This window comes from Chroicocephalus ridibundus, chromosome 5 (assembly GCF_963924245.1).
Source record: "Chroicocephalus ridibundus chromosome 5, bChrRid1.1, whole genome shotgun sequence".
NCBI classification, from domain to species: Eukaryota; Metazoa; Chordata; class Aves; order Charadriiformes; family Laridae; genus Chroicocephalus; species Chroicocephalus ridibundus.
The window spans coordinates 5495076-5517707 of NC_086288.1; the positions used below are offsets into that span (position 1 = coordinate 5495076).

The following is a 22632-nucleotide window of genomic DNA, read 5'->3' on the forward strand; positions in this document are numbered from 1 at the left end:
GGCGCGGAATAATAAAGGCTGGAAGCGGCGGCGGGGCGGGGGCTGGTCCCCCAGGGGAAGCGGGGCCGGGCTGTCGGTGCGAGCCCCGCGGCGGCCCCGGGAGCCCGGGCTGCAGCCCCCAGCGGGGCCGGGGCTCTCGCCGGAGCCCCCCGAAGGCGGGACTCGGGCTGTGCTGCCCGGCCCGGACACGGGCACACGGGGCCGAGCCCCCGACGGCGGCACTCGGTGGCTCTGCCGAGCCCCAGCACTGGCCCCCGGAGCCTTGTCTGGAGCCCACGCACCCCCCCGGGGCTGGGGCTCTGCTGCGAGCCCCCGCAGGCGGGCACTGACCTCTGTTCCCGAGCACCAACACCCGGGGCTCGGTCCCTGTCTCTCGGCTCTAACACTGGCCACAGGAGCCCGGGCTGCAGCCCCCAAAGGCAGCCCTTGGTCTGTCTGGGGGAGCCCTGACACTGGCCCCATGAGCCAGGTTTCAGGCCCCCAAACACAGGGCTGGGTCTCTGCTGCCAGCCCCAAAAATGCAGCACTTGGTCTCTTTTTGTGAGCCCAAAAACCTCGCCAAGCGAGCCCTGTCTCAAGCCCCCCAAACGCAGCCCTTAGTTTCTCCTCCTCACCTCTGACACGGGGCAAGTGACCCTGGTTTATGGGCCCCCAAACACGCAGGGCTTGGGCTCCATTTCAAGCCCCCAAAACGCAGCACTTTTAGTCTCTTTTTGTGAGCCCAAAACCTGACCAAAGGAGCCAGGTTTCGAGTCCCCCAAACGCAGCACTTAGTCTCTGTCTCTCATCCCAAACACACAGGGTTTGGACTCTGTTTCCAGCCCCCAAAACGCAGCACTTTTAATCTCTCACTCTCCCCCTGGCCCAATGAGCCTGGCTTTCACCCCTGCCACCAAAACGCAGCACTTAGTCTCTGTTTCTGAGCCCAGAACCTGACCAAGCGAGCCCGGTTTCACCCCCCTCCCAAACACAGCACTTAGTCTCTGTCTCTCAGTTCTGAGCCTGGTTTTGACACTCCAGCCCCCCCAAAAAACACAGCACTTCCCTACTTAGTCTCTGTTTCTGAGCCCAAACATACAGCACTTAGTTTCTGGCTCTGAGCTGCAAAACACAGCACTTAGTCTCTGTGAGCCCTACACTGGCCAAACGATGCCAGTTTCAGGCAGGACTCAGTCCCTGTTTCTCGGCTCTAACACTGGCCCAAGGACCCCGCTTTCAAGCCCCCCACCCCAAAACGCAGGACTTGGTCCGTATTTCCGAGCTCTGAGCCCGGCCCATGAGCCCTAAACACACGCAGGACTTAGTCTCTGGTTTTAAGTTCTGAGCCCTAAACTGGCCAAACGAGCCCAGTTTTGAGCCCCCCAGACTCAGCACCAAGTTTCCCTTTCTGAGCCCCAAACCTGCCTTAGCGACTGTCCTGCTTTGAGGTGAAACAGCACCGATTTTCTGTTTAGTAATTTCACTTTTTAGCTAAGCCCCTTCCAAGGAGCTGAACTCTGAAATCACCCATCTCTTCCCCCCTCTCCTCAGGAGAGCATCTCTCCTTTGTCCCCGTGGCCCAAACCACGGCAGTGACCCTGGTCTCAAGCCCCCAAAAGGCGGGACGTGGTCTCTGTGTCCCGGCTCCATGTGCCGGAGCCCCAAACCCGCCGGATTCACCCCGGACTCGGGGTTTAACCCCAGCGGGGGCCGGGGGCTGCCCGCTCACACCCACCCCCCCCATGCAGGAGGGCGGGGAGAAGAGGGAGAAAGAGGAGGAAAAAGACTCGTGGGTTGAGTTAAAGGCAGTTTAATAGCACAGTAACGGCAGAGAACATCATCATCATAACAACAATAATAAAAAATAATAACAATAACATCGGTAGAAAGACATGCACAATAACAATGCAATAACGACACAGACAATGACAATAAAATATCAATACTAACAGTAATAACGCGGCTCCAAGGACCCACACAAGGAAGCGACACAGCCCAGGCGGCTCTCAGCCCCCGGGGGCCGGTTGCCCGGCCCGTCCCGTCCCGCCCCGGCAGCCCCCGTTCCCATCCCCTCCCCGGTCGGACCGTTCCCCGCCGTGCTCCCCGCGCCGTTCCCGTGCCGAGCCCGGCTCCGGCCGCTGCGGGGAGAAGGGAGCTCCGTCCCGCCGGGCCCCGGGCCGCGCCGCTCGGGAGCCCGGCCCCGACCCGCCGAGCCGGTCCCGGTCCCCCCCGGCCGGACTCGGTCCGTGCCGGAGCCGCCGCAGACACTGTCCCGGGCGGGAAGGCGGGACTCGCTGCCGGCTCCGCGCCCCGAGCCCGGCCCGGAGCCCCAGCCCCGGTTCCCGAGCGCCGCGGGGGGGAAGCTGGAGCGGGACCGGGCCGGGGGGCAGCGCGGCGGCTCCGTCCCGGCGGGCGCCATTGCCCGGCGTGGGGGCGTGGGGTGTCCGGGCCCCGGCCTCGCCCCGCCCGCTCCTTTTATGGGCATCGCCCCGCCCACCGGGGACGCCCCGGGTCCCGCCGCCCGCCCGCTCCGCGCTGCCCGCTCCGCCCCGGCCCGTGGCCATCGGTCAGACGCCATGGCTCGCCACCGCCGCCCCCGTTGGCCGCGGGCCGGGACGACAGCCCGGGCATGCGGCGGCGGGGAGCGGGGTCGGGGGCGGTTCTGCCCGGGGAGAAGCGGCGGCGGAGGCTCGGGGACACCCGGGGGGGGGAAATCAGGGGAACTCGAGCCACTGAGCGAGTTTTCAGGTCCCAAAACCGCGGGACTTTGGTCTCCCTTTTTTAAGCCCCGAACACCCCGACTCGGTGGGTTTTACGTGCCCGGGTCTCACCGCACCGCTCGGCTCCTGTCCCCGAGACCCGGCTGAGCCCGGCCTGGCGCTGTGACCCCCCCGCCTCCGGCGCCGTCCCCGCACCCCAAACCCCGCGGGTGCCTCTTCCCCCCGCGGCCCCCGAGCTCGGGCTCCATCTCACCAGCCCGGGGCCCCCTCCTCAGCCCCGAGCCGCCCCCCCGGGGCCCCGCCCGTTCCCGCTGCTCACCTGGGGCAGGCGGCCGCCCGCTGAGGTACCGGCGCGAGGCAAGATGGCGGCCGGGCTCCCCGCGCATGCGCCGCGCGGCCCCGTCCCTCGGGGAGGGGCGGAGTCTCGGCGGGGGCGTGGCCAAGGCGGGGGCGCGGCGGGAGGGGGCGTGGCCTGACCCCGCTCCCGCCGCTGACTCCGCCGCTTTTCCTTTTTGCCCGATTTCACCCCAAAAAAAAACCAAAAAAAGGAAGGTTCTGCGGGCGCTCGGCTCCTGCCCGTGCCCGTGCCTCCCCGCCTCTCTGCGCTGGGGCGTTTGCGCGCTGTGGTGACCCCTCTGGCCGCGAAGCGGGGGAGAAATCGGCCAAACGCTCTGAACCGTGCCTGAAATAACATAAATAAGATAAAATAAAATAAAAGATAGAATAAAATAAAAAGAAAAGAAAAGAAGGGAAAAGAAAAGAAGGGAAAAGAAAAGAAGGGAAAAGAAGAAAAGAAAAGGGAAAAGTAGGGAAAAGAAAAGAAAGGAGAGGAAAGGAGAAAGGAGAGGAGAGGAGAGGAGAGGAAAAAGAAAAGAAAAGAAAAGAAAAGAAAAGAAAAGAAAAGAAAAGAAAAGAAAAGAAAAGAAAAGAAAAGAAAAGAAAAGAAAAGAAAAGAAAAGAAAAGAAAAGAAAAGAAAAGAAAAGAAAAGAAAAGAAAAGAAAAGAAAAGAAAAGAAAAGAAAAGAAAGAGAAGAAAAGAAAAAGAACTTTAGCCCCTGGGAGTCCAATACGCTCTTTAAACGTGAGCTGATGGGGTCGGGGGGGCTGGGCAGGGGTGGGTTTTTGCCTGCTATGGTTTTTCCAGCTGGGATGGAGACACTGGGGCTGTGACACCAGCCTCCCCTTCCTTGGGCCACTCGCCTCCTCCGCAGGTTTCAGGGAATTTTCAACCTCAGAGACACTTCGATTTCATTTAAACTATTTCTTTCTAGCAAAAGCAAAGCAGAAGCCAGCAGTTCCTCAGCCAGCGCCGTGTCCCAGCTCTCCTGGCTAGCTTTGCCCTCACCCGCTTCAAGATACCTCAAGCTTTGAGAGCTCGGGAGCTGCGGCCATGAAGAGCAGAGAGCGACGGGGCAGCGGAGGGGATCTGGAAGCCCCCGGGATGCAGCGGGGTCAGGCCAGCAGCTCCTCCATGATCCCACGTCCAACGGCGATGCTGATGGATCCATGTTCAACAGCGATGCTGATGGATCCACATCCAATGATGATGCTGCTGGAATCACGTCCAACGGCGATGTTGATGGATCAACATCCAACAGCGATGCTGATGGATCCATGGCCAACAGCGACACTGATGGATCAACATCCAACAGCGATGCCCAGGGATCCACCTCCAACGGCGATGCTGCTGGAATCCCGTCCAAGGGCGATGCTGATGGATCCATGTTCAACGGCGATGCTGATGGATCCATGTCCAATGATGATGCTGCTGGAATCACGTCCAACGGTGAAGTTGATGGATCAACATCCAACAGCGATGCTGATGGATCCATGTCCTACAGCGATGCTGATGCATCCATGGCCAACAGCGACACTGATGGATCAACATCCAACAGCGATGCCCAGGGATCCACCTCCAACGGCGATGCTGCTGGAATCCCGTCCAAGGGCGATGCTGATGGATCAACATCCAACAGCGCTGCGGATGGATCCATGTCCAATGGCAATGCTGCTGCGCCCTTCCATGAGCCCGCGGCGGAAGAGAGAGCCCACTGGGATCCACCACGAGTACCCCAGACACCCAGCCGTCCTGCCCCGCTCTGCTGCTCCCCGCACGCACCCGGTGACAGGGACGGTAGAGGAGGAGCCCGGCCACCAGCAGCCTTCCCCCAAACCGCCCTGAGGGACCGTGCCACCACCCTCCGCAGCTGGGCACGGACAGAGATGGGCACCACAAAGCGGAAGGCAGGAACAGCGTGATGTTTGCCAGCATCGCCGTATTTATTTTCCACTCCAAAGCAAGCCACACGGATTCTGACACGCTCTCCAGGCAACCGCCTGACGTTAAGGCATTTTTTTTTAAGACATCTAAAAAGGTTTCCCCAGCTGCAGCTGCCGTCCCTGGGGCGGCCAGCGCCCACCGCCTCAGCGCAGCGTCACCAGCTCTTCGGCAGAAGTGGGGTGAATGGCCACGGTGTTGTCCAGGTCGGCCTTGGTGGCCCCCATTTTGATGGCCACGGCGAAGCCCTGCAGCATTTCGTCGCAGCCCAGCCCTTGCATGTGCAATCCCACCACCTTTGGGGAAGAAGCGAGAGGCCGGATGGGACCCAGGAGCGGAGAAATCCAGGCTGAAATCCAGGCTTGGTGCTGGGGCAGCTGGATCCCACCCCAAGACCTGGCCTGAGCAGGGGACAAGGGGACGGCCAGCCCCCTGCGGCGCCCGGCTGTCCCCCCCGCTCCCCTCCACGCACCTTCTCCTCCTTGCCAGCGCACACCAGCTTCATGACGCACTTCACCTTCCTCTGGGTGACGGCGTGGTACAAGGGGGTGAAGGACGTGCTGTAGATCTTCACGTTCTCCTTGCCGTGCGTGGCCACGGCCTCCTCTGCAGCAGAAGACACGGCACGTAGGTCAAGGGGACGCGCCGTATCCCCGAGGCATTTATAAAGAGGGAGTCAAAGCACATTTTGCAAGGCTTCAGACCGCTTGCTGGAGCTCAGATGGTCTCCTCGAGCATCAAACCAGCAGCTCGGAGCCACAACGTCCCCATCCTCTCCGCCCCCCACCCCGTGCCCTCTCCGTCCCCACCTTCCGTGAGGCCCACGGTGCCGATGGGCGGGTGGCTGAAGACGACGGTGGGGATGTCCCGGTAGTCCAGCTGGGACTCCTGCTTCTCCTCGAAGAGCCTGTGGGCCAGCTTTCTGCCGGCCGCGATGGCCACTGCAGGGAGGGACGGGGAGCCTGAGCTGCGGCGCGGGGCAGCGCTGAGGGGCTGGGGAGGGGGACACGACCGCGGTACCTGGGGTGAGGAGGGCTCTCCCGCAGACGTCCCCGACGGCGTAGATCCCTTTCCTGGTGGTGTTCTGGTACTCATCCACCACCACATGGCCCTTGGCGTCCACCTGCACACCCTGCCGTGGGAAATGGCGGACACCTCGGAACGTGGCCCAGGTGGGATGGGACAAGCGATGCCCATGGGGGACCTGTGCCGGTGGCCACCATGTTCGCAGATGGGGGGGTGGCATGGTGGGAACACCATCCTATGGCAGGCTCCAGAGACTCGCAGGATCCCTGGAGACCCATGGGATTCCCGGAGACCTGTGGGAACTTCAGAGAACCGTGGGAACCCCAGAGATCTGTGAGACTACCAGAGACCCGTGGGATCCCTGGAGACCCATGGGACCCCCAGAGACCTGTAGGAACTCTGGAGGCCTGTTGCATCCCCAGAGACCTGTAGGAACTCCAGAGACCCATGGGACCCCGTGGAGACCCGTAGGAACTCTGGAGACCCATGGGACCCCCAGAGACCTGTAGGAACTCTGGAGGCCTGTTGCATCCCCTAGACCTGTAGGAACTCCAGAGACCCATGGGACGCCTGGGACCCCGTGGAGACCCGTAGGAACTCTGGAGACCTGTGGGAACCCCGGAGACCTGTGGGACCCCCAGAGATCTGTGGGACCCCCAGAGATCTGTGGGATCCCCAGAGACCTGTGGGCCCGTGAGACCCCTTGAGACGCGGGTCCTCCAGAAACGCATAGGAACTCTGGAGACCTGTTGCATCCTCGGAGACCTGTAGGAACTCCAGAGACCCATGGGACCCCTGGGACCGCCCGGAGACCCATAGGAACTCTGGAGACCTGTGGGACCCCTGGAGACCCGTGGGACCCATAGGAACTCCAGAGACCTGTTGCATCGCCAGAGACCCATAGGAACTCCGGAGACCCACGGGACTCCTGGAGACCCACGGAGCCCCCAGAGACCTGTCGGAACTCTGGAGACCCGTGGCATTTCTAAACACAGCATCTTAAAATAACCAGCTGGGCTTCAGCCTGAACAGCTGGGAGAGGACTGCGGCTGCTGGGAATGCGGCTGGAATGGGTTTTAGGCACGCTTTCATCCCTGCCTTGATGTCTCACGATGAGAGATGTTTTACTGACATGCTCTGGCTTGGAAGGGAACGACCACATCCACAGCCGAAGCTTGCCACAGCCGCAGACCTGCCTTTCGGGCTCGTTTCTGTGCTTGACCTCCCTTGTGGCAGCCTGACACCGATCTGTAGGTGGTTTCTTTTAGCGGCTTTCTCTTGTTTGCAGGATGGAGACATCCATCCCCGAGGAACACGGCTCCGGTTCTCCCTTAGTCCGTGCAAAACCCACTTCTCCGTGTTTCCCTCTGCTGCTGCGCCCTTGCTTGAGGGCGAGGGTTACTCTTTTTCCATCAAAACCAACAGCAATGGGGGTTCCAGGCCCTCCGGGCAGCGCTGAGGTGGTTTTCTCGCTGCTACAGCAGTTGTTTTCTCTGCAAATTCTGTCTGCCCCCCCATTGCCCCGGGAAGGGACCCCGTGGCGCGGTGCAGCCGCTTGCCCGGGGGGGTCTTATCAATGCCCTGTGGGGTTGGGCTAGTGCCTCCTCGCTCCAGCTAGCCAGCAAAGGCTGCTTTGTCCCGAGAGCTTGCTGTGCTTGCAGCGAGGGAGAAGTCTGGGGCTCCTCTGCTCCCCGCTCCCCGTGTCCCATTTTGGGTGCCCCCCCCCACCCCCCAGCTTGCTGCCCTGCGTTCTTCCTCCAGCAACGGATGGGCATGGAAAACAGGTCACCGGGCACAATCCCTCGGTTGGGTCTGGGCAAAAACCCCCCAGGTCCCTCCAGCAGGTCGCCAGGTGTGAAACACCCCCCCCTTATTCTGGTTTTGGGCACGTTCATGAGAAATTAGTCTCCGTCACCAACAGCATCCGCCCGGGCCGGGCCAGCGCTACGGGATGCCGACAGCGTTCTTTAGGCCGTTGGGTGCCCTCAGGGCCTCTCCCGGGACAGAGGGGCCGTGGCGGCGGGCTGACGAGCTCTGTCGCTGATGCGCTCCCTGCCTTTTTGGGGGAAAAAAACCGGGAACTGGGGACTCCGGGGAGGACGCGGCCGCGGGCGGGCGCGGTGCCGCTGCTCCTCCGCCAGGCGGCGCCACCGCACCCCCCGCTCCCGCCCCGCCATTGGCTGCTGCCCCGCGGGCGCCGGCGCCGCTGATTGGTGGGCGCCGGGCGGGGCCGACCCCGCCCCGAGGCGACAAGAAGCCCCGGGGCGCAGTACCGCTCGCCACCGCCAGGGGGCGCCGCCGCGGCGGGAGCAGCGCGAGGCAGCGGGCGGCGCGCGGAGGTCTCGGCGGGGCGGGGGCGCCCTGAGGGGAGAGGGGGGGGGGTCCCGGCCCAATGGGGGGTCCCTGCCTGCAGAGGGGGTCCCTGCCGGGCCCGGGGCCCTCGGGGCCCGTCTCCGGGCGACCCTGGGGTCCCACAGTGCCCCTGGCGAGTCCCGGGCCCGGCCGCGGTGAGGGGGGATCGGGCCCGGTCGGGGCCGGGGGGTGGTTGGGGCCGGCCGCGGCTTGTGGGGGGTGTCCGGGCCCGCTCGGGGTCTGAGGGGTGCCCGGGGTGGGTTTTTTCCCCCCCCGGGTTGGGGTGCCGGGGCCCGGTCGGGCTGTGTGGGCGGTGGGGCCCGGGGTGAGGGTGTTTGGGCCCCCCCGGTTGGGGCGGTGGGGGGGCGGCTCTATCCCGGAGCAGCCCCGGGGGGCTCGGCCGGGGGTGCGGGGTCCCCGTGCACAGGGGGGGACCCTGGGTGCCAGGCCCGTGGGGTGGCTGTGGGTGACCCGTCCCCTGGGAACACCCCCGGGGGGTCGGCGGGGGGGCCTGTGTCTGTGTTCTGGGGGGGTCCCCAACCTGCACAGGGGGAACCTGCGCTGTACCACATTTTGGGGGGTCGGTAGTGACTTTGTGTGGGTTCTGGGGTGGGGGCCACGGCCGGGAGGGCTCTTGGGGGCTGGGGGACGTGGGTGGGCAATGCTGGGGGCTGTGTCTGAGGTCTCCTTTGGTGGAGTTAACACATTTTTGGTGCAGGTTTTATGGTCCCCGTGTAATAGAGGTACTGCTGGATTCACTAGGATCCTAAAATGAGCCATTTTACATGGATAGCTCTGGACTGCACCCGTTTCCAGCCCTGGACAGGCCAGGATGGTTTGGGCTGCACAGACGGGGCGTTCCTGGGACACCAGGGCATGGTCTTGGCACCCAAACGCACACACTGGGTGGCTGATGGACTCAGAACTTCCAGGGATTCTCCAAAGAGGGGAAGCAGAGGTGCTGGATACTGCCCTAATCCCAGTGAGTACCAGGAGGCATGAGGAGAGGCACCAACAGCTGGAGGCACCTGAATTGGCTCCACCTGTCTGCTGCTGCCTGGCTTGGTCCACAGTTTCTTCTGCTTCTCAGTTTCAGGTATTGGCTGTTACTTGGAAGAATGGTTTTTGTTCCTTCCTGCAAAACCCCAGGGGCTGCAGCTGGTTCCCAGCAGGGCCGAGGCTGGGGGGTATCATGTCCCCTGTGGTGCTGGGGGCAGCAGGGCTGGGACCGGAACCGCTGGGGCATTTCTGCAGGTCACCTGCACCAGAGGAGCCTTTCTGCCTTTCTGTAGGGGTTTCTGATGAGGTCAAGGGTGTAATTAAATGCTTATGGTTAATGGTTTATGTAATTAAATGGTTATGGTTAAGATTAAAAGTTAAAGTTTTGACTTCGCACGGCAGTTGTTGTATTTGTGCATTGATTTTTACCACGCTTTTCTTTCCCCCCCAGGAAATGGACTGTTTTATTGTCCCCGTCGCTCTCCGAGCCCTTCCCGTCTGTGTGCCTGACCACACAGTCTCTCGGTCGCTGGGTTTTTGCCAGGACCCACAAGTGACCGTGGACAGACGCGGCACTGGCTGCTGGCCGTGATGTTTTGTGGCTCCAGGAGCTGCCGGGCACAACGGCCGCTCGCTCGCAGGGCTGCTGGCATCGGGGGAACCGGCTGAGGCCACAGCTGCTCCCACCGCTGGTGAGTGAGGACTTTGGTGGCGGCTGCAGTGACTTTGCTCGGGGTGTGGGAGTGGAGGGAGCTCCTGGGGGTCTGGGGCCACTGCAGATCCCTCGGACAAAGTCCCGGGGGCTGACTCCTCCCTGCAGGACTCGCTCTGAGGGGCCGAGGGGGAGCCCAGCGGGTGGCATGTGCTGCGTGTGCCCCCCTGCCTGGGGAGTGTGAAGAAAATGCCCTTCCCTAACGATACATCAGTCGGTCTTTTATCATATAAAAGCGTATTAACTTTGCTATACTGTACTGGTTCCTATTCTACACTGCAGTTGATGATGTGGTGGACTTCAGTGCAGACGTGGGTGGTGTTCGTGCTGAAGGACAACAAACTCAAGGACGTCCTGGCCCTGGACATGAGGACTTTGCTGTGTGGAAGCGGAGAGCTGTCCCTGAAGGACAACGGACGCCCCAGGACATCCAAGGTAAAGCCAGCCCCTCTGTCGAGGCTTTGAAACCCTCCGGCATCGGCTGGTGTCACGGACAAGCGGCTCTGGCCAGACGGACTGCAGGGGCATCGGGATCCAGCCAAGCAGCGAGGATGCTGCAGAAATAGAGCTGCTGTGCCGGGATTTTCTGTGATCAGCAATGGGCAGGGTGGGTGCCAGTGAGGAGTGAAACGTGTTGGACCTGCACGTGTGAAGGGTGCGAGAACCCCGGGTTTGGGGAGTCCCAGTTTGGCTGGGACGCCTCATGTGCAGGAGTCGGTATTTCCTCCGGTGAGTCTGTGCTTTGTGTTCCAGCCTTTCTCCTCGGACGGCACGGGCCGGGTGCGGATGGACGGACCGGTGCTGGGCCCTGCTCCGCTCCTCCGCTCCGGGGCCTCACGCAGGCAGCCGCGGTGAGTGCTCCGTTTCCCTCTCCCTGGTGCGGGATCCCCCGCGGTGCCTGGCCGGGGCCCGGTGACTTTCCCAGCGGGTTTCGGCACCAACCCTCTGGGGTCCCCTCTCGGGGGGCAGCGGCTGGGGGTCCCCTGCAGCTCCCGATTTCCACCATGGGATCAATCCTCACTCGATGACGCCGGCAGCTCCTGGGCCTGGCTCACATCTTGTCCCCGGGGGAGAAGGGGACTCATTGGGGCTGGGGGTCTCCTGGGGTGGCCGGTGACCCCTCCTGCTGCCGGGCTCCCTCCTCCCGGTGCAGGCACCGGCTGGTTTCTTCTCTGCAGCTCTTTTCCAGAGCGGCTGCCGGGAGGACAAACCGCTCCAGCCCAGCACGGGCGCTGCCGGAGCTGGGGAGAGCCCAGCGTCATCCTCGCAGGCAGATGGCCCGGGGAGGGCAGCGTTAGGGCACTGCCACAGCAGGGCCTTGGTGTGGCTCTGAGCTCTGTTTGAAACTGTGCGTTTACCTGAAATCTTTTTTTTAGCTCAAAATGTGCTGCGGTGGGAGCAGAGGCCACTCCAGGGACCCACCCCGGCTCCTGCAGCCCCGTCGGTGGATGGTGAAGCCGGGCAGAGGGAGCGATGCCATCCCAGAGCTGCTGGTCCCTCGGGAGGTGTTGGTGGCCCCGGTGATGCCCGTGGCTGTGCCCACGTGCGGGGAAGGCTCATCCCGGTGCCCAGGCGTGGAGCGTGGCCCCAGGGCGGGGGAGGCTGTGCCCGGTGAGGTGAGTGCCCTGGGGCAGCGGGGAGGGGAGCCAGAGCTGCGCGGGGGGACCAGGACACTCGGCTCCCGGGGATGGGGAGGGCACGTGCTGCCGGTGCTGGCCCCGGCCCCACCTTGGGGCTGCTGGAGTCGGTCTGTGACGCTGCTGCGTGGGCAGGTTTTCAGCCAGATGTGGCTGTCACCCACCCTTCTGGGGAGAAACGGGAGATTTCTGGTGTCCCGTCCCCTCTCCGGTGCGCGGTGCCGGGCTGCTGCTGCCGAGGGTCCGGGCAGAGCTGCCCGTGCCTGGGCAGCCGCAGGTTTGTCCGTCCCAGTGCCACCAGGAGCTGATTGTCCCACCTCTCTCCCTCTGCAGGGATGGACGGACGGACGGAGGAGCCCCAGCCACACCGGGACCTGCGTGGGGTGAGGAGCCCCGGGAAGGAGCCGGTCTGCCTGCGCTGAGGCTGATGCTGCCGCCTGCCCCGTGACGGGGGACAGCGTGGCCTGCGCCCCCCCGGAGACCTGTGAGGACGGCACCGCTCCAGCTCCGTACGGCTTCAGGTCGGTTCTTTGGGCCCCTGTTTGTTTTGGGTCCCGCTCCGTTTGGGCCCCCGTTTGTTTCGGGTCCAGCTCCGTTTGGGCCCCCGTTTGTTTCTTTTTGTGGGTTCACTCCCATTTGTTCCAGGTCCGGCTCCTGGACGGCCGCAGTTCGATTTTGGCTCCAGCTCATTTGTGGCTCCTGTTTGTTTCTGCGCTGGTTCCAGTCCAGCAGATGGACGGCTCCAGCCCCAGCTCCTTGCGGCTCCAGCTCATGGATGGCTCTGGCTCGTTTCTGCTCCTGTTCCTTGTGGCTCCAGCTCATTTGCACCTTCAGGTTGGTGGTTTCTGCACCCATTTTGTTTCTGTTCCGGCCCATGGACGGTTCCAGCTCGTTTGCAGCCCCAGGTCATTGTTCCTGTCCTGGTTTAGGCTGGGGCACAGTTAATTTCTTCCCAGTAGCTGGTACGGGGCTGGTTTGGGTTTGTGCTGGAAACGGTGTTGGTCACACAGGGATGGTTTAGTTTTTGCTGAGCAGAGTTTGCACAGCTGGGTACGGGTCAGCGGGTGGTGAGCAACTGCACTGTGTGTCACTTGGTTTTGGATATTTTATCATCATCATTATTATTATTATGCTAGTATTATTATTATTGCTATTATTTCTTCCTTTTTTGTCCTGTTAAACTGCCTTTATCTCAACCCACAATATTTACTGGGTTTTTTTTCCTTTCTCTTCCCCAGTTTTGGCTCCAGCTCGTTTGCGGCTCCTGTTTGTGTCTGCTCTGGATTCAGTCCGGCTCATGGACGGCTCCAGCTCGATTCCAGCTCGTTGCGACTCCAGCTCATGGATGGCTCTGGCTCATTTCAGCTCCTGCTTGTTGTGACTCCAGCTCATTTGCACCTTCAGGTTGGTTATTTCTGCACCCATTTTGTTTCTGGTCCAGCTCATGGACGGTTCCAGCTCGTTTGCAGCCCCAGGTCATTGTTTCTGTCCTGCTTTCAGCTGGGGCACAGTTAATTTTCTGCACAGTAGTTTGTACGGGGCTGTTTGGGGTTGTGCTGGAAACAGTGTTGATCACACAGCGATGTTTTACTTTCTGCACCCATTTTTTTTTTCAGGTCCAGCTCCTGGTGGGCTCCAGTTGGGTTTCATCTCCTGGGCAGTTTTGGCTCCAGCCCATTGATGGTTCCAGCTCGTTTTCGCCTCCAGCTCTTGGGTGGTTCCAGCTCTGGCTCCAGCCCCAGCCCATCACAGCTTGTGCTTGTTCAACTGCTCCTGGCTTTTGGCCAGGTCGTAAATCAATCACTGTCATGGCCTGTATATGAATATGAACTGTCATAATTGTACACGTGTTGCCTAATGAGCATGTTTATTGTTCAATGACTAGTCCGGTGAATAAACAGTTGGACTCTCAAATGAAGTGGGAAAAGTGCCTTTTCGCCCAGAGACTATCTCAGACGTTTAATTCGGCCTGGTGCATGCCGGCGTCCCGCACTTTGGGGAACAACGCGACCGGACCCCCACCTCCGGCGGGGGTCCACGCACCCTGCCTACCCCCCCTCCCGCCCGGGCCCCAGCGCCCTCCCACCCCCCTCTGCCTCCCACCGCCCAAAGGGCCCCCCTCCCGGGCCACGGTTTTGGGGCTGAAAACAGACGACTGAGCCTCCGTTTCCAAGTCCCAAAAACGCAGCACTTGGTCATTTTTCTGAGCCCAGACCCGCAGGACTCCGCCGGCATTTTCAAGCACAGAAAACGCACGACTTAGTCTTTTTTCTGGGCTGCAGAAACCCCCGGGCTCTGCCCCAAAACCGCCCCAGAGCTTGTTCCCAAACCCCCAGCTGGACGCAGTGGGAGACCCAAGCCCTGAACCATCCCCTGGTGCCCAGCTGAGCCCCAAAGCTGGGCCTGAGCCCAAACCACCCCCCGGTGCCTGCTCCTGAGCCCCGAACCTGCCCCCAGCTCCCGGTCCTGAGCCTGAACCTGGTCCTGAGCCCCAAATCCGCTCCAGTGCCCGGCCCTGAGCCCTGAATAAGCCCCCAGTTCCCCGGTCCTGAGCCCCAAACCCCGCTGAGCCCCGAACCCTCCCCGGCGCCCGGTCCCGAGCCCTGAATCTGCTCCCAGGTCCCGGTCCTGAGCTCCAAATCCCCCCCCAGTGCCCGGTTCTGAGCTCAAACCGGACCCGTTTCCCGGTCCTGAATCCCCAACCCCCCGCTGCCGCCCCGACACCCACAACCGGCCCGGCCCGGGGCTCCCGGCCCCCAGCACCCACCGCTCAGCCCCGGCACCGGCTCCCGACTCCCCGCAGCCCCGGACAAGCCCCGAACTCCACGGCCCCGGGCGGGACGAGACGGGGGGACCCGCCAGGCGGACCCGGGGCGCCGCTCTCCGGCCCTCCGGGCTTTATTCCCCGGCGCCCCGAGCCCCGACGGCTCCTCCGACGAGACCCCGGCAGCGCGGACGAGCCTCCGGGCGCGGGCCCCGGCCCGACCCTCCTCCGCTGCCGGCCGCGGGCCGAGCCCCCCGCGCCTCACCTGGCCCCGCCGGGGGAGCCCGGCCCGGCCGCTGCCGCCCCGGGGCCGCGGGCGGCGCCGCCGGCAGAGAACGAGCGGAGAGAGACGGAGCAGGGACGGCGGCCGGCGGGGCCCAAATGGCCTCGGCCCCGCCCCGCGCACGCGCCCTGGGGACCCGCCCCCCGCCCCCGCGCCAGGCCCCGCCCCGCGCACGCCCCCGAGGCCCCGCCCCTCCCGCCCCGCGCACGCGCCCCGAGGCCCCGCCCCTTCCGCCCCGCCCCGCGCACGCGCCGCTTCTTCCGCCGGCAGCGCGGGAGCGGTGGGTGCGGACGCGGGGTCTTCTCCCGGGGCTGGTGAGCTGGGGACGGGGCTGGTGTTGCGGCTGAAGCTGCTGCTGCTGCGGCCGGTGTTGGCTCTGGGAGCGGGTCTGGGTCTCGCGGGCGCGCGGTGCCGGGTCCCGGGGCCGCGGCGGGGTCGGGGCTGGGCTCGGTCTGCCCCGAGCCCGGCCCGGCCGCCCCCGTCCCGGCGCCGCGGGCCGGAGGAGCCGCGCTGCGGGGCCGGGCCCGGCCTGGCGGGGAGCGGCCCCGGGGCCCAAGTCCGGCGCTGCCGGCTCCTGCCCGCCGGGCTCCGGGCCCGGCCCCGCGGGGAGCCGGGGGCTGCCGGGGCCGGGCACGGGAAAACGGCGGCGGCTTCGTGCGGGCGCGGAATAATAAAGGCTGGAAGCGGCGGCGGGGCGGGGGCTGGTCCCCCAGGGGAAGCGGGGCCGGGCTGTCGGTGCGAGCCCCGCGGCGGCCCCGGGAGCCCGGGCTGCAGCCCCCAGCGGGGCCGGGGCTCTCGCCGGAGCCCTCCGAAGGCGGGACTCGGGCTGTGCTGCCCGGCCCGGACACGGGCACACGGGGCCGAGCCCCCGACGGCGGCACTCGGTGGCTCTGCCGAGCCCCAGCACTGGCCCCCGGAGCCTTGTCTGGAGCCCACGCACCCCCCCGGGGCTGGGGCTCTGCTGCGAGCCCCCGCAGGCGGGCACTGACCTCTGTTCCTGAGCACCAACACCCGGGGCTCGGTCCCTGTCTCTCAGCTCTAACACTGGCCACAGGAGCCCGGGCTGCAGCCCCCAAAGGCAGCCCTTGGGCTGTCTGGGGGAGCCCTGACACTGGCCCCATGAGCCAGGTTTCAGGCCCCCAAACACAGGGCTGGGTCTCTGCTGACAGGCCCCCAAAAATGCAGCACTTGGTCTCTTTTTGTGAGCCCAAAAACCTCGCCAAGCGAGCCCTGTCTCAAGCCCCCCAAACGCAGCCCTTAGTTTCTCCTCCTCACCTCTGACACGGGGCAAGTGACCCTGGTTTACGGGCCCCCAAACACACAGGGCTTGGGCTCCATTTCAAGCCCCCAAAACGCAGCACTTTTAGTCTCTTTTTGTGAGCCCAAAACCTGGCCAAAGGAGCCAGGTTTCGAGTCCCCCAAACGCAGCACTTAGTCTCTGTCTCCCATCCCAAACACACAGGGTTTGGACTCTGTTTCCAGCCCCCAAAACGCAGCACTTTTAATCTCTCACTCTCCCCCTGGCCCAATGAGCCTGGCTTTCACCCCTGCCACCAAAACGCAGCACTTAGTCTCTGTTTCTGAGCCCAGAACCTGACCAAGCGAGCCCGGTTTCACCCCCCTCCCAAACACAGCACTTAGTCTCTGTCTCTCAGTTCTGAGCCTGGTTTTGACACTCCAGCCCCCCCAAAAAACACAGCACTTCCCTACTTAGTCTCTGTTTCTGAGCCCAAGCATACAGCACTTAGTTTCTGGCTCTGAGCTGCAAAACACAGCACTTAGTCTCTGTGAGCCCTACACTGGCCAAACGATGCCAGTTTCAGGCAGGACTCAGTCCCTGTTTCTCAGCTCTAACACTGGCCCAAGGACCCCGCTTTCAAGCCCCCCCACCCCAAAACGCAGGACTTGGTCCGTATTTCCGAGCTCTGAGCCCGGCCCATGAGCCCTAAACACACGCAGGACTTAGTCTCTGGATTTAAGTTCTGAGCCCTAAACTGGCCAAACGAGCCCAGTTTTGAGCCCCCCAGACTCAGCACCAAGTTTCCCTTTCTGAGCCCCAAACCTGCCTTAGCGACTGTCCTGCTTTGAGGTGAAACAGCACCGATTTTCTGTTTAGTAATTTCACTTTTTAGCTAAGCCCCTTCCAAGGAGCTGAACTCTGAAATCACCCATCTCTTCCCCCCTCTCCTCAGGAGAGCATCTCTCCTTTGTCCCCGTGGCCCAAACCACGGCAGTGACCCTGGTCTCAAGCCCCCAAAAGGCGGGACGTGGTCTCTGTGTCCCGGCTCCGTGTGCCGGAGCCCCAAACCTGCCGGATTCGCCCCGGGCTCAGGGTTTAACCCCAGCAGGGGCCGGGGGCTGCCTGCTCACCCCCCCCATGCAGGAGGGTGGGGAGAAGAGGGAGAAAGAGGAGGAAAAAGACTCGTGGGTTGAGTTAAAGGCAGTTTAATAGCACAGTAACGGCAGAGAACATCATCATCATAACAACAATAATAAAAAATAATAACAATAACATCGGTAGAAAGACATGCACAATAACAATGCAATAACGACACAGACAATGACAATAAAATATCAATACTAACAGTAATAACGCGGCTCCAAGGACCCACACAAGGAAGCGACACAGCCCAGGCGGCTCTCAGCCCCCGGGGGCCGGTTGCCCGGCCCGTCCCGCCCCGGCAGCCCCCGTTCCCATCCCCTCCCCGGTCGGACCGTTCCCCGCCGTGCTCCCCGCGCCGTTCCCGTGCCGAGCCCGGCTCCGGCCGCTGCGGGGAGAAGGGAGCTCCGTCCCGCCGGGCCCCGGGCCGCGCCGCTCGGGAGCCCGGCCCCGCCCCGCCGAGCCGGTCCCGGTCCCCCCCAGCCGGACTCGGTCCGTGCCGGAGCCGCCGCAGACGCTGTCCCGGGCGGGAAGGCGGGACTCGCTGCCGGCTCCGCGCCCCGAGACCGGCCCGGAGCCCCAGCCCCGGTTCCCGACCGCCTCGGGGGGGAAGCTGGAGCGGGACAGGGCCGGGGGGCAGCGCGGCGGCTCCGTCCCGGCGGGCGCCATTGCCCGGCGTGGGGGCGTGGGGTGTCCGGGCCCCGGCCTCGCCCCGCCCGCTCCTTTTATGGGCATCGCCCCGCCCACCGGGGCCGCCCCGGGTCCCGCCGCCCGCCCGCTCCGCGCTGCCCGCTCCGCCCCGGCCCGTGGCCATCGGTCAGACGCCATCGCTCGCCACCGCCGCCCCCGTTGGCCGCGGGCCGGGACGACAGCCCGGGCATGCGGCGGCGGGGAGCGGGGTCGGGGGCGGTTCTGCCCGGGGAGAAGCGGCGGCGGAGGCTCGGGGACACCCGGGGGGGGAAAATCAGGGGAACTCGAGCCACTGAGCGAGTTTTCAGGTCCCAAAACCGCGGGACTTTGGTCTCCCTTTTTTAAGCCCCGAACACCCCGACTCGGTGGGTTTTACGTGCCCGGGTCTCACCGCACCGCTCGGCTCCTGTCCCCGAGACCCGGCTGAGCCCGGCCTGGCGCTGTGACCCCCCCGCCTCCGGCGCCGTCCCCGCACCCCAAACCCCGCGGGTGCCTCTTCCCCCCGCGGCCCCCGAGCTCGGGCTCCATCTCACCAGCCCGGGGCCCCCTCCTCAGCCCCGAGCCGCCCCCCCGGGGCCCCGCTCGTTCCCGCTGCTCACCTGGGGCAGGCGGCCGCCCGCTGAGGTACCGGCGCGAGGCAAGATGGCGGCCGGGCTCCCCGCGCATGCGCCGCGCGGCCCCGTCCCTCGGGGAGGGGCGGAGTCTCGGCGGGGGCGTGGCCAAGGCGGGGGCGCGGCGGGAGGGGGCGTGGCCTGACCCCGCTCCCGCCGCTGACTCCGCCGCTGACTCCGCCGCTTTTCCTTTTTGCCCGATTTCACCCCAAAAAAAACCCAAAAAAAGGAAGGTTCTGCGGGCGCTCGGCTCCTGCCCGTGCCCGTGCCTCCCCGCCTCTCTGCGCTGGGGCGTTTGCGCGCTGTGGTGACCCCTCTGGCCGCGAAGCGGGGGAGAAATCGCCCAAACGCTCTGAACCGTGCCTGAAATAACATAAATAAGATAAAATAAAATAAAATATAGAATAAAATGAAAAGAAAAGAAAAGAAGGGAAAAGGAAAGAAGGGAAAAGAAAAGAAGGGAAAAGAAGAAAAGAAAAGGGAAAAGTAGGGAAAAGAAAAGAAAGGAGAGGAAAGGAGAAAGGAGAGGAGAGGAGAGGAAAAAGAAAAGAAAAGAAAAGAAAAGAAAAGAAAAGAAAAGAAAAGAAAAGAAAAGAAAAGAAAAGAAAAGAAAAGAAAAGAAAAGAAAAGAAAAGAGAAAAGAAAAGAAAAGAAAAGAAAAGAAAAGAAAAGAAAAGAAAAGAAAAGAAAAGAAAAGAAAAGAAAAGAAAAGAAAAGAAAAGGAAGAGAAGAAAAGAAAAAGAACTTTAGCCCGTGGGAGTCCAATACGCTCTTTAAACGTGAGCTGATGGGGTCAGGGGGGCTGGGCAGGGGTGGTTTTTTGCCTGCTATGGTTTTTCCAGCTGGGATGGAGACACTGGGGCTGTTACACCAGCCTCCCCTTCCTTGGGCCACTCGCCTCCTCTGCAGGTTTCAGGGAATTTTCAACCTCAGAGACACTTCGATTTCATTTAAACTATTTCTTTCTAGCAAAAGCAAAGCAGAAGCCAGCAGTTCCTCAGCCAGCGCCGTGTCCCAGCTCTCCTGGCCAGCTTCGCCCTCACCCGCTTCAAGATACCTCAAGCTTTGAGAGCTCGGGAGCTGCGGCCATGAAGAGCAGAGAGCGACGGGGCAGCGGAGGGGATCTGGAAGCCCCCGGGATGCAGCGGGGTCAGCCCAGCAGCTCCTCCATGATCCCACGTCCAACGGCGATGCTGATGGATCCATGTTCAACGGCGATGCTGATGGATCCATGTCCAATGATGATGCTGCTGGAATCACGTCCAACGGCGATGTTGATGGATCAACATCCAACAGCGATGCTGATGGATCCACGTCCTACAGCGATGCTGATGCATCCATGGCCAACAGCGACACTGATGGATCAACATCCAACAGCGATGCTGATGCATCCATGGCCAACAGCGACACTGACGGATCAACATCCAACAGCGATGCCCAGGGATCCACTTCCAACGGCGATGCTGCTGGAATCCCGTCCAATGGCGATGCTGATGGATCAACATCCAACAGCGCTGCGGATGGATCCATGTCCAATGGCAATGCTGCTGCGCCCTTCCATGAGCCCGCGGCGGAAGAGAGAGCCCACTGGGATCCACCACGAGTACCCCAGACACCCAGCCGTCCTGCCCCGCTCTGCTGCTCCCCGCACGCACCCGGTGACAGGGACGGTAGAGGAGGAGCCCGGCCACCAGCAGCCTTCCCCCAAACCGCCCTGAGGGACCGTGCCACCACCCTCCGCAGCTGGGCGCGGACAGAGATGGGCACCACAAAGCGGAAGGCAGGAACAGCGTGATGTTTGCCAGCATCGCCGTATTTATTTTCCACTCCAAAGCAAGCCACACGGATTCTGACACGCTCTCCAGGCAACCGCCTGACGTTAAGGCATTTTTTTTTAAGACATCTAAAAAGGTTTCCCCAGCTGCAGCTGCCGTCCCTGGGGCGGCCAGCGCCCACCGCCTCAGCGCAGCGTCACCAGCTCTTCGGCAGAAGTGGGGTGAATGGCCACGGTGTTGTCCAGGTCGGCCTTGGTGGCCCCCATTTTGATGGCCACGGCGAAGCCCTGCAGCATTTCGTCGCAGCCCAGCCCTTGCATGTGCAATCCCACCACCTTTGGGGAAGAAGCCAGAGGCCGGATGGGACCCAGGAGCGGAGAAATCCAGGCTGAAATCCAGGCTTGGTGCTGGGGCAGCTGGATCCCACCCCAAGACCTGGCCTGAGCAGGGGACAAGGGGACGGCCAGCCCCCTGCGGCGCCCGGCTGTCCCCCCCGCTCCCCTCCACGCACCTTCTCCTCCTTGCCAGCGCACACCAGCTTCATGACACACTTCCCCTTCCTCTGGGTGACGGCGTGGTACAAGGGGGTGAAGGACGTGCTGTAGATCTTCACGTTCTCCTTGCCGTGCGTGGCCACGGCCTCCTCTGCAGCAGAAGACACGGCACGTAGGTCAAGGGGACGCGCCGTGTCCCCGAGGCATTTATAAAGAGGGAGTCAAAGCACATTTTGCAAGGCTTCAGACCGCTTGCTGGAGCTCAGATGGTCTCCTCAAGCATCAAAGCAGCAGCTCGGAGCCACAACGTCCCCATCCTCTCCGCCCCCCACCCCGTGTCCTCTCCGTCCCCACCTTCCGTGAGGCCCACGGTGCCGATGGGCGGGTGGCTGAAGACGACGGTGGGGATGTCCCGGTAGTCCAGCCGGGACTCCTGCTTCTCCTCGAAGAGCCTGTGGGCCAGCTTTCTGCCGGCCGCGATGGCCACTGCAGGGAGGGACAGGGAGCCTGAGCTGCGGCGCGGGGCAGCGCTGAGGGGCTGGGGAGGGGGACACGACCGCGGTACCTGGGGTGAGGAGGGCTCTCCCGCAGACGTCCCCGACGGCGTAGATCCCTTTCCTGGTGGTGTTCTGGTACTCATCCACCACCACATGGCCCTTGGCGTCCACCTGCACACCCTGCCGTGGGAAATGGCGGACACCTCGGAACGTGGCCCAGGTGGGATGGGACAAGCGATGCCCATGGGGGACCTGTGCCGGTGGCCACCATGTTCGCAGATGGGGGGGTGGCATGGTGGGAACACCATCCTATGGCAGGCTCCAGAGACCCGCAGGATCCCTGGAGACCCATGGGATTCCCGGAGACCTGTGGGAACTTCAGAGAACCGTGGGAACCCCAGAGATCTGTGAGACTACCAGAGACCCGTGGGATCCCTGGAGACCCATGGGACCCCCCAGAGACCTGTAGGAACACCAGAGACCCATGGGACCCCTGGGACCCCCCGGAGACCCGTAGAAACTCTGGAGATCTGTGGGACCCCCGGAGACCTGTGGGACCCCCCAGAGACCTGTGGGATCCCCAGAGACCTGTGGGCCCGTGGGACCCCTGGAGACGCGGGTCCTCCAGAAATGCATAGGAACTCTGGAGACCTGTTGCATCCTCGGAGACCTGTAGGAACTCCAGAGACCCATGGGACCCCTGGGACCGCCCGGAGACCCATAGGAACTCTGGAGACCTGTGGGACCCCTGGAGACCTGTGGGACCCATAGGAACTCTAGAGACCTGTTGCATCACCAGAGACCCATAGGAACTCTGGAGACCCATGGGACTCCTGGAGACCCACGGAGCCCCCGGAGACCTGTCGGAACTCTGGAGACCCGTGGCATTTCTAAACACAGCATCTTAAAAAAAACAGCTGGGCTTCAGTCTGAACGGCCGGGAGAGGACTGCGGCTGCTGGGAATGCGGCTGGAATGGGTTTTAGGCACGCTTTCATCCCTGCCTTGATGTCTCACGATGAGAGATGTTTTACTGACATGCTCTGGCTTGGAAGGGAACGACCACATCCACAGCCGAAGCTTGCCACAGCCGCAGACCTGCCTTTCGGGCTCGTTTCTGTGCTTGACCTCCCTTGTGGCAGCCTGACACCGATCTGTAGGTGGTTTCTTTTAGCGGCTTTCTCTTGTTTGCAGGATGGAGACATCCATCCCCGAGGAACACGGCTCCGGTTCTCCCTTAGTCAGTGCAAAACCCACTTCTCCGTGTTTCCCTCTGCTGCTGCGCCCTTGCTTGAGGGCGAGGGTTACTCTTTTTCCATCAAAACCAACAGCAATGGGGGTTCCAGGCCCTCCGGGCAGCGCTGAGGTGGTTTTCTCGCTGCTACAGCGGTTGTTTTCTCTGCAAATTCTGGCTGCCCCCCCATTGCCCCGGGAAG

The 22632-nt window shown here is 63.0% G+C and overlaps 2 protein-coding genes and 1 long non-coding RNA gene across 4 annotated transcripts; 1 reads left to right on the forward strand and 2 right to left on the reverse strand.

Annotated features, from left to right (window-relative positions):
- Nucleotides 1-4958: 4958 nt before the first annotated feature.
- On the reverse strand, nucleotides 4959-6354 carry LOC134516236 (glutathione reductase-like). Its single transcript, XM_063336196.1, has 4 exons — nucleotides 5998-6354; nucleotides 5787-5918; nucleotides 5450-5583; nucleotides 4959-5273 (listed from the first exon to the last, which is right to left on the reverse strand). Exons 1-4 carry the CDS (start codon nucleotides 6221-6223, stop codon nucleotides 5124-5126), a joined length of 642 nt encoding a protein of 213 aa, XP_063192266.1. The 5' UTR covers nucleotides 6224-6354; the 3' UTR covers nucleotides 4959-5123.
- Nucleotides 6355-12042: 5688 nt separating this feature from the next.
- LOC134516266 (uncharacterized) lies at nucleotides 12043-13455 on the forward strand. Of its 2 annotated transcripts, none has more exons than XR_010071269.1 (4): nucleotides 12043-12224; nucleotides 12349-12537; nucleotides 12942-13107; nucleotides 13320-13455. It is a non-coding gene; the product is annotated as an uncharacterized LOC134516266 (long non-coding RNA). The 2 variants fall into 2 exon arrangements; XR_010071270.1 differs by having other exon boundaries at nucleotides 12428-12537.
- A 6771-nt stretch (nucleotides 13456-20226) lies between these two features.
- Nucleotides 20227-21727, reverse strand: LOC134516141 (glutathione reductase-like). Its single transcript, XM_063336050.1, has 4 exons — nucleotides 21266-21727; nucleotides 21055-21186; nucleotides 20718-20851; nucleotides 20227-20541 (listed from the first exon to the last, which is right to left on the reverse strand). Exons 1-4 carry the CDS (start codon nucleotides 21489-21491, stop codon nucleotides 20392-20394), a joined length of 642 nt encoding a protein of 213 aa, XP_063192120.1. The 5' UTR covers nucleotides 21492-21727; the 3' UTR covers nucleotides 20227-20391.
- Between the last annotated feature and the right edge of the window lie 905 nt (nucleotides 21728-22632).

Coding starts and splice junctions, on each gene's coding strand:
- LOC134516236 (XM_063336196.1), bottom strand. CDS start 6,223: ATGCCACCCCCCCATCTGCGAACATGGTGGCCACCGGCACAGGTCCCC. Junction 5,584..5,786: donor CACCGTGGGCCTCACGGAAG/GTGGGGACGGAG, acceptor CTTCTGCTGCAG/AGGAGGCCGTGGCCACGCAC. Junction 5,274..5,449: donor GCGCTGGCAAGGAGGAGAAG/GTGCGTGGAGGG, acceptor TCTTCCCCAAAG/GTGGTGGGATTGCACATGCA.
- LOC134516141 (XM_063336050.1), bottom strand. CDS start 21,491: ATGCCACCCCCCCATCTGCGAACATGGTGGCCACCGGCACAGGTCCCC. Junction 21,187..21,265: donor GAGAGCCCTCCTCACCCCAG/GTACCGCGGTCG, acceptor CCCTCCCTGCAG/TGGCCATCGCGGCCGGCAGA. Junction 20,852..21,054: donor CACCGTGGGCCTCACGGAAG/GTGGGGACGGAG, acceptor CTTCTGCTGCAG/AGGAGGCCGTGGCCACGCAC.